At 65.2% G+C, this 9,320-nt stretch overlaps 1 protein-coding gene across 1 annotated transcript in view; it reads left to right on the top strand.

Moving 5' to 3' along the window:
* Positions 1-4: 4 nt before the first annotated feature.
* The window catches only part of SMARCC2 (SWI/SNF related, matrix associated, actin dependent regulator of chromatin subfamily c member 2), a gene marked incomplete at its 5' end in the record, with an annotated part of 11,961 nt that continues 2,645 nt past the window's right edge, over positions 5-9,320 (top strand). Inside the window, 20 exons of the mRNA XM_041481760.1 lie at positions 5-235; positions 2,493-2,578; positions 2,860-2,941; positions 3,042-3,134; positions 3,217-3,286; positions 3,677-3,746; positions 3,831-3,906; positions 3,988-4,119; positions 4,201-4,316; positions 4,401-4,525; positions 4,613-4,672; positions 4,752-4,789; positions 4,997-5,127; positions 5,226-5,297; positions 5,379-5,492; positions 6,543-6,696; positions 7,176-7,298; positions 7,373-7,435; positions 7,943-8,201; positions 9,062-9,223. Of these exons, the coding sequence (XP_041337694.1) occupies positions 5-235; positions 2,493-2,578; positions 2,860-2,941; positions 3,042-3,134; positions 3,217-3,286; positions 3,677-3,746; positions 3,831-3,906; positions 3,988-4,119; positions 4,201-4,316; positions 4,401-4,525; positions 4,613-4,672; positions 4,752-4,789; positions 4,997-5,127; positions 5,226-5,297; positions 5,379-5,492; positions 6,543-6,696; positions 7,176-7,298; positions 7,373-7,435; positions 7,943-8,201; positions 9,062-9,223 (2,257 nt within the window). The remainder of the gene's footprint in view (positions 236-2,492; positions 2,579-2,859; positions 2,942-3,041; positions 3,135-3,216; positions 3,287-3,676; positions 3,747-3,830; positions 3,907-3,987; positions 4,120-4,200; positions 4,317-4,400; positions 4,526-4,612; positions 4,673-4,751; positions 4,790-4,996; positions 5,128-5,225; positions 5,298-5,378; positions 5,493-6,542; positions 6,697-7,175; positions 7,299-7,372; positions 7,436-7,942; positions 8,202-9,061; positions 9,224-9,320) is intronic.

Here is a 9,320-nt window from a genome sequence, read left to right as displayed (position 1 = left end):
CCCCCCCCCGCCGCCCGCCCCGCCGGGCCCGGCCTGTCACGGCGCCGCCGCCGCCATCGCGCCCCCCCCTCCCCTCAGCGGCCCCGGCGGCCGCGCTGAGCCCCCGGCCCCGCAGTACATCCAGGCCGAGCCCCCCACCAACAAGTCGCTGTCGAGCCTGGTGGTGCAGCTGCTGCAGTTCCAGGAGGAGGTGTTCGGCAAGCACGTCAGCAACGCGCCCCTCACCAAGCTGCCGGTGAGAGCCGCGGGGGGACACGGGGGGACACGGGGACACCGCGGGCGGGACCCCTCGGGGCGTGCGGGGGACACGCGGGGACCTGGGGACAAGGCTCAGAGCAGGGACAGTGCCCAAAGGTGCCAGGATGGACCCTCGTGGCCATGGGGAGAGCTGGGGAAGAGCTCTGAAGAATGGGGGACAAAGCCCAGATTGAGGAGAGCACCTCAAAAGCATGGGGACAGCAGCTTCCAGGGCTGGGGACATGGCCCTGGTGAGCAGGGACAAGGCTCTGAGCAGGGACAGTGTCCCAAAGATGCAGGGATGGCTCTGGGATGGGGTTCTGGAGATCCAGGGGGGAGCCCCAAAGAAGAGGGGACAAAGCCCAGATTGGGAACAGCACCCCGATATCCAGGGAAGGCATCCCAGTACTCAGGATGTCCCCTCAATGCCCAGGGACAGAGCCTCAGTACCTGGGGACAGGGCCCTGCTGGCTGGGGACAGGACCCTGAGCAGGGACAGAGCCCAAAAACCTGGGGACAGCACCCCAGTCCCAGGGACAGAGCCCCAGGGATTTGGGGACATGTCCCTGAAGAGCAGGGACAGAGCCCTAAAGACCTGGGGACAGACCCTGATGACCCTGGGACAAGGTCCCAGTGACCCACGGGCAGCAGCCCAAAGACCTGGGGACAGAACTCAGTGGGAACAAGGCCCCAGAGCCCCCAAAAATGGCCCCAAAGAACAGGGGACAGTGCCCTGAGTGGGGACAGCAGCCCAATAGCCAGGGACAGCATGTGAGCACTCAGGAACAGAACCCCAGAACTTGGGGACAGCACCCAGGGACAAGGTCCCAGTGAGGTGGGGACAAGGCCTGAATGGGGACAGCGTCCCAAAAATGCAGGACCAGACCCCAAAACCTTGGGGCAGAGCCTCAGTGAAAAGGGGACAAGGACAGTGATGCCCAGGGACAGGGTCCTGAGCAGGGACAGTGCCCCAGAGACAGGAGGATAGCCCTGGGGACATGTCCCCAATGTCCCCAAAGACCTGGGGACAAAGCTCCGAGCAGGGACAGCACCCCAATACCTGGGGACAGCCCCAGTGAGTTGGGGACATGACCCTGAGCAGGGACAGCACCCAGAGCCTCGGGGACGTGGCCCTGGTGACACCATTTAGCCGTTGGGTGGCTTGGGGACAGCAGCTGACCATGGACAGCAGCCAGTGACAGTGCCCTGGTCAGGGACATGGCCTGGAGTGCTGGGGACAGTGACAGGGACACTGGGACACCGTCCTGCTGGGAGCTGTCCCCAAGGACCAGGGGACAATGTCCCCACACAGGGACAGAGCACAGTAGGGACAGCGCCCTGCCAGGAGCAGTGTCCCAAAAGGGGACACCCCAAATCTGGGACAGGGCCTCAACCAGGGGACACTGCCCCAAGGACCCCAGGACAGTGTCCCCACACAGGGACAGAATGCCAAGGGGACACTGCCCCAAAGACCCCAGGACAGCCCCAAAGGACCTGGGGACAATGTCCCCACATAGGGACAGAGCACAGCAGGGACAGAATGCCAAGGGGACACTGCCCCAAAGGACCTGGGGACAGTGTCCCCACACAGGGACAGGTCCCCATCTGGGGACAGTGCTACAACACTGCAGGGACCCCATCCCAGCTTGGGGACAGAGCCCCAAGGAGGTGGCACCTGGGAGAGGGGATGGGACCCCAACAAGGGGATGGCACCCCAATGAGGGGACATCACCCTGACAAGGAAATGTCACCCTGACAAGGGGATGTCACCCAGACATGGGGAAGTCACCCAGACAAGGGGAAGTCACCCAGACATAGGGATGGCACCTAAACATGGGGATGTCACTCAGACATGGGAATGTCACCCCAACAAGGGGATGTCACTCAGACATGGGGAAGTCACCCAGACAAGAGGATGTCACCTAAATATGGAGATGGCACACCAACAAGGGGATGTCACCCAGACAAGGGGATGGCACTTAGGCATGGGGATGTCACCTAAATATAGGGATGTCACCCCAAAACAAGGGCATAGGACCCCATGAGGGGATGTCACCCAGACATGGGGATATCACTCAGAGATGGGGATGTCACCTAAACATGGGGATGTCACCCCAAAAAGGAGATGGCTGCCTAACAATGGGATGTCACCCAGACAAGGGGCTGTCACCCAGAGAAGGGGATGTCACCCCGAGGAGGAGATGTCCCCCCAGCAGGGCTCTGTCCCTGTCCCCCTGACCCCTCTCCCGTTGCAGATCAAATGCTTCCTGGATTTCAAGGCGGGGGGAGCCCTGTGCCACATCCTGGCAGCCGCCTATAAATTCAAGAGCGACCAAGGATGGTGAGCACCCACCTGCACCCTCGGGCTGGGGGTCCTGGGGGGGTCCCTGGGGTGGGCAGGGGTGGGGGTCCCCTCCAGGGGTGGCCTCGGATGGGGGTGGGGCGGTTGTGGGGCTGTCACCTCCAGGGCAAACAGGCGCTGGGACGTGTCCCCCCTCTGTCACTGTGGGCCCTGATAGGGTCCAGACACGTGTCCCACTCGCCCCCCTCCCCAAATTTGGGGTGCTGACGAGGAGACCTGAGCTGTGGCTTTCATGAGAGTCGCTCTTTTCTTCCAATAAGGCGGCGTTTCGATTTCCAGAATCCCTCGCGCATGGACCGCAACGTGGAGATGTTCATGACCATCGAGAAATCCCTGGTGCAGGTAAGAGCCCACAGCCCCCACCCCCATCCCGGGACCCCCCCGCTGTGTCCCCCCACTCCTCAATTCACAGCTCTGCTCTTCTCCCTCCCTTTCTCCCCAGAACAACTGCCTGGCTCGGCCCAACATCTTCCTGCACCAGGAGATCGAGCCCAAACTGCTGGGGAAGCTCAAGGACATCGTCAAGAGGCACCAGGTGGGTGGCAGTGCCAGGGTGGGGGGCACGGGGGGGGCTCATGCCAGTATTTAACCCTGGGTTCATCCCCTGGCTGTCACAGGGCACCGTGACCGAGGACAAGAGCAACGCGTCCCACATCGTCTGCCCCGTGCCTGGGAACCTGGAGGAAGGTGGGTGCAGGAGGGGGGTTTGGGGGGATCATGGAGGGCTGGGGGAGCAAGAGGAAGGTGGGTGCAGGAGGGGGGATTGGGGGGATCATGGAGGGCTGGGGGAGCAAGAGGAAGGTGGGTGCAGGAGGGGGGTTTGGGGGGATCATGGAGGGCTGGGGGAGCAAGAGGAAGGTGGGTGCAGGAGGGGGGTTTGGGGGGATCATGGCGGGGCCAGGGAGGGTGGGGGCGGGAGGGGGTTTGGGGGGACCCCTAGGTGCAGAGGAAGGTGGGTGCAGGAGGGGAGTTTGGGGGGGGGCTCCGGGGGGTGCAGGAGGGGGGTTTTGGGGGGCACAAAGGGCTGGAGGATCCCGAGGGTCTGTGCTCAGCCCGGCCCGTCCGTGTGTCCTGCAGAGGAGTGGGTCCGGCCCGTCATGAAGCGTGACAAGCAGGTGCTGCTGCACTGGGGGTACTACCCTGACAGGTGAGGGGGGGTTGAAGATTTCGGGGACCCTACCTGTCCCCTCAAATCCCTGTGGGTGCCACTCTAACCCTGTCTCCCCCCCAGCTATGACACCTGGATCCCGGCCAGCGAGATCGAGGCGTCCGTGGAGGATCCCCCGACACCGGAGAAACCCCGGAAGGTAGAGGGGAGACCCCCAGGTGTTGGGGGGCAGCTGGAGCCCCCCTCCCTGGCCTGACTCAGCCACTCTCCTGCCCGGCAGGTCCACGCCAAGTGGATCCTGGACACGGACACCTTCAACGAGTGGATGAACGAGGAGGATTACGAGGTGACGGACGAGAAGAGCCCCGTCACCCGCAGGAAGAAGATCTCGGCCAAGACACTGACAGATGAGGTCAGAGCCAGCTCAGAGCCCCCCGGGGAGGGGTCCTGGGGGTCTCACCTAGCTCAGCTGGACCCCCACGGTTCCCCCCAGGTGAACAGCCCCGACTCGGATCGGCGGGACAAGAAGGGGGGTAACTACAAGAAGAGGAAGCGCTCGCCCTCGCCCTCGCCCACCCCTGAGGCCAAGAAGAAGAACGCAAAGAAAGGGTGAGCTGGGGGGATTTGGGGGGGTCTGAGGGTGGGGCAGTTCAGCCCTGGGGTCACTGGTGATGGGGGTCTCTCCCTTGGCAGACCCTCCACCCCCTATAACAAATCCAAGCGCGGGCACCGTGAGGAGGAGCAGGAGGACCTGACCAAGGACATGGACGAGCCCTCGCCCGTCCCCAACGTGGAGGAGGTGACCCTGCCCAAAACAGGTCAGTGGGGGAGTGGCAGCCACCCCCTGGGGTCCCCACAGTGTGGGAGGGGTCCTCGGGGTGCTCAGCACCACTTTCCCCCCACAGTGAACACCAAGAAGGACTCGGAGTCGGCTCCCGTCAAGGGGGGCACCATGACAGACCTGGGTGAGTCTGAGGAGCCACAGCAGAGCCCCGGGACCCCCGGCCTGGCAGTGCCCAAACCCACCCCTGTCCTCCCTTCCAGATGAGCAGGAAGATGAGAGCATGGAGACAGCTGGCAAGGTGAGCCCCGGGAAGGTGTTCTTGATGATCACCTGGTTCTCTCTCATTCCTTGTCCCTCTTTTGGGTACAAAACCGCTCTTTTCTGCCCTTCCCCTCACCCCTGAGGCTGCAGCTGGGGCTCTTGGTCTCATCCTGCTGTGGGGTGAGGATGATGAAGGGTGCTGAAGGGGGTCTTTTTACCCATGGGGTGCTGCTCTGTGGGGCAGGACGAGGAGGAGAACGGCACCGGCAGCAAAGGGGAGCAGGCCAAGAACCCCGACCTGCACGAGGACAACGTGACAGAGCAGACCCACCACATCATCATCCCCAGCTACGCCGCCTGGTTCGACTACAACAGGTACAGCCAGCACAGCCAGGGGGGTCCCGAGCCGCCCTTCATCACCTGAGGATGAGGAGGCTGCTCCCAGAGCCCTCCCCGAGCCTCTCCTCCCGCAGCGTCCACGCCATCGAGCGCCGCGCCCTGCCCGAGTTCTTCAACGGCAAAAACAAATCCAAGACCCCCGAAATGTGAGGCCAAACCCCCTCTCCTCAGCTGCCTGCAGCCCCCCGGGGCCGTGCCCGGCGCTGAGCCCCCCGTGCCCCCCACAGATACCTGGCGTACCGGAACTTCATGATCGACACGTACCGGCTGAACCCGCAGGAGTACCTGACCTCCACGGCCTGCCGGCGCAACCTGGCCGGGGACGTCTGTGCCATCATGCGGTGGGTCTGCCGGGGGGCTGGGCTGGCACCCTGGTGCTGCCAGGGAGCCCGTGATCCTGGTGTTGGGGGGTTGGGTTGGCACCCTGGTGCTGCCAGGGAGCCCGTGATCCTGGTGTTCGGGGGTTGGGTTGGCACCCACATGATGCCAGGGAGCCCGTGATCCTGGTGTTCGGGGGTTGGGTTGGCACCCACATGATGCCAGGGGTCTGGTGCTCCTGGTGTTTGGGGGTTGGGTTGGCACCCACATGATGCCAGGGGTCTGGTGCTCCTGGTGTTCGGGGGTTGGGTTGGCACCCACATGATGCCAGGGGTCTGGTGCTCCGGTTGGGTTGGCACCTGTGTGCTGTCAGGGGTCTGGTACTGGTGGGGCTGGGGGTCAGCGTGCAGCCTCTGTGCTGGTGGAGGGTCAGTGTGGCATCCTGGTGCTGGCAGGGGGTCAGTGTGGCACCCTGCTGAGTGTCAATGTGGCACCCCAGGGCTGGCAGGGGGATGACTTTGGCACCATGGGGGTGACAGGAGTCTAGAACCAGTGCTGTTGGGGGGTCCACACCAAAGGGGTGGCACCCTGGCACTGGTGGGGGTCCAGTACCATGGGACAGGGGTGATCAGTGTCACCCTGGCACTGGTGGCTGTCAAGTCCCATGGCATAGGGGTGGTCATTGTCACCCTGACACTGGTAGGGGTCCAGTGCCGTGGCACAGGGGTGGTCAGTGTCACCCTGGCACTGGGACATGGGGGTGGTCAGTGTCACCCTGGCACTGGTGGCTGCCCAGCCCCGTGGCACAGGGATGGTCAGTGTCACCCTGGCACTCATGGGTGTCCAAGAGCACTGGAAGAAAGTGGTCATTGTCACCCTGGCACTGGTGGCTGCCCAGTGCCATGTCACAGGGCTGGTCATTGTCACCCTGGCACTGGTGGCTGCCCAGCCCCGTGGCACAGGGCTGGTCATTGCCGCACCCTGCCGCTCCGACCCCAGTGGCTCAGGGGTGGTCAGTGTCACACCACGCTGCCCATGCCAATCCGGTGGGCTCTGACCCCGGCTCCCCGCAGGGTCCACGCCTTCCTGGAGCAGTGGGGTCTCATCAACTACCAGGTGGACGCCGAGAGCCGGCCCACCCCCATGGGCCCCCCGCCCACCTCGCACTTCCACGTGCTGGCCGACACGCCCTCGGGGCTGGTGCCGCTGCAGCCCAAGACGCCCCAGGTGGGTGCTGGGGGCGGCCGCCCCGCCCAGCCGCGACCCCCCCCTGCCGCCCCCCGGTCCCCGCGGGGGCCGGGCGCGGGGTGGGGCGGGGGGTGGGGGATGCACAGCTTCGATCCGTGCCTCAGGGCCGGCAGAGCGACGGCGACGCCAAGACGGGCCGCAAGAGCAAAGAGATGGAGGAGCTGGTCAGCGAGACGGTGAAGGGCAAGCCGGAGCTGGTAGGCGGCTCCTTGGGGTCCGTGCCCCCCGCCGCTGGCCGAGGAAGGCTCCTTCCCTCCTCCTCACCCTCGCATGCCGCCCTGCCCCGGGGAGCAGGGACGCGGGGGGGACGCACACCGTGATGGGGACACCGTGACGATGGGGCGCGCCGTGATACGGAGAATGACACCGAGGCTTCTCCGGGACAGCGGGGAGGAGGGGACACGCCGATGTCCTGCCCCGCGGGCCCGGCCCAGCGTGTCCCCTGTCCCCCCCTGCAGCAGCCCAGCTCGGCCTCGCAGCAGATGCTGAACTTCCCGGACAAGGGCAAGGAGAAGCCGGCGGACATGCAGAACTTCGGGCTCCGCACCGACATGTACACCAAGAAGAACGTCCCCTCCAAGGTGGGCACCCCCCCGGGCCCGGCCCTGGACCCCCGCCCGCCGCCCCTCACCCCCCATCTCCCCCCTCCCCACAGAGCAAAGCGGCCGCCAGCGCCACGCGGGAGTGGACGGAGCAGGAGACGCTGCTGCTGCTGGAGGTGAGTGGGGACAGCAGGGGACAGCAGGGGATATGGGGACCAAAGGGGATGTGGGGACAGCAGGGGATGTGGGGACAGGGAAATGGGGACAGAGGGTATGGGGACACCCATGTGGGGTCAGCAGGGGACAGGAGACAGCAGGGGATGTGGGGACAGGGGATGGGACAGAGGATATGGGGACAGGGGATGTGGGGACAACAGGGGATGTGGGGACCAAAGAGGATGTGGGGACAGGGGACATGGGGATTGGGGATGTGGGGACAGAGGATATGGGGACAGGGGATGGGACAGGGGATATGGGGACAGCAGAGGATGTGGGGATGGGGAAATGGGGACAGGGGCTGTGGGGACAGCAGGGGATGGGGGGACCTGAGGGGATGTGGGGTAGGGGCTGTGGGGACAGGGGATGGGACAGGGGACATGGGGACAAGGAAATGGGGATGTGGGGACAGGGGATGTGGGGACAGGGCTGCCTGACCCACTGAGCCCTGTCACCCTTCCCCGCAGGCCCTGGAGATGTACAAGGACGACTGGAACAAGGTGTCGGAGCACGTGGGCAGCCGCACGCAGGACGAGTGCATCCTGCACTTCCTGCGCCTGCCCATCGAGGATCCCTACCTGGAGGACTCGGAGGCCTCGCTGGGACCCCTGGCCTACCAGCCCATCCCCTTCAGCCAGTCGGGCAACCCCGTCATGAGCACCGTGGCCTTCCTGGCCTCCGTGGTGGATCCGCGCGTGGCCTCGGCCGCCGCCAAGTCGGCTCTGGGTAGGGCGGGGTGGGCCGGGGGCTTGGGAGGATGGGGGTGTGGGGAGAGGGGTCAGGGACTGTGGGGATGTGGGAGAGAGGATGGGGATGTGGGGAGGGGGGACAGGGATGTGGGGATGTGGGAGAGGGGATGGGGATGTGGGGAGGGGTCAGGGACTGTGGGGATGTGGGAGAGAGGATGGGGATGTGGGGAGGGGGGACAGGGACTGTAGGGAGAAGGTGAGTCCTATAGGGAGTGGGGACTGCGGAGAGGGTGAGTCCTACAGGGAGAGGGAACTGGGATGTGAGGAGAAGGGATGGGGAGTGTGGGGAGGGGTCACAGATGTGGGGAGAGGGTGAGTCCTGTAGGGAGAGGGGACGGGGATGTGGGGAGAGGGGATGTGGGAGAGGAGATGGGGACTGGGGAGAGGGGATGGGGAGTGTGGGGAGGGGGCTCAGGGATGTGGGGAGTGCGTAAGTCCTATAGGGAGAGGGGACAGGGACTGTGAGGGGTGGGATGAGTCCTGTGGGAAGAGGAATGTGGGGAGAGGGATGAGCCCTACAGAGGTTCCTATAGGGGAATGGCAAGACTGTGACAGGGAGAAGGGCTGAGCCCTACAGAATGTCCTACAGGGGTCAGCCTGATGGGGAGAGGGATGAGCAACATGGGGAGACCACCAAATCCTGTGGAGATTCCTCTGGAGACATGCAACCACTCCCAGGGGGATGGGAAGGGCCCTCCAGAACATTCCATGGCCATTCCAGCCAGGACGAGCCCGGAGGGGCCGGGCCGAGCCCCTCAGGGGACGTGCGGGGCTGGGGGTCGCGGGCTTGGCTCTGAGGGTCCCTCTGGGGGTCCCACTGAGGAATCCTGCCCGCAGAGGAATTCTCCAAGATGAAGGAGGAGGTGCCCACGGCGCTGGTGGAGGCCCACGTGCGCAAGGTGGAGGAGGCGGCCAAGGTGACGGGCAAGGCCGACCCCGCCTTCGGGCTGGAGAGCAGCGGCATCGCCGGCACCGCCTCGGAGGAGCCCGAGCGCATCGGTCAGAGGGGCCGGGGGGCCGGGCTGGGGGCTGGGGGGGGATGGAACCGGGGGCTGAACTGCCAGGGGGCTGGGCAGGGGCTCAGGGGTCTGGGGGG

This window comes from Pyrgilauda ruficollis, unplaced genomic scaffold (genome assembly GCF_017590135.1).
Source record: "Pyrgilauda ruficollis isolate IOZ18807 unplaced genomic scaffold, ASM1759013v1 scaffold560, whole genome shotgun sequence".
In the NCBI taxonomy this organism is placed as follows: Eukaryota; Metazoa; Chordata; class Aves; order Passeriformes; family Passeridae; genus Pyrgilauda; species Pyrgilauda ruficollis.
Note: the sequence above shows the minus strand (reverse complement) of the source record. Positions and strands in the feature narration are given on the sequence as shown.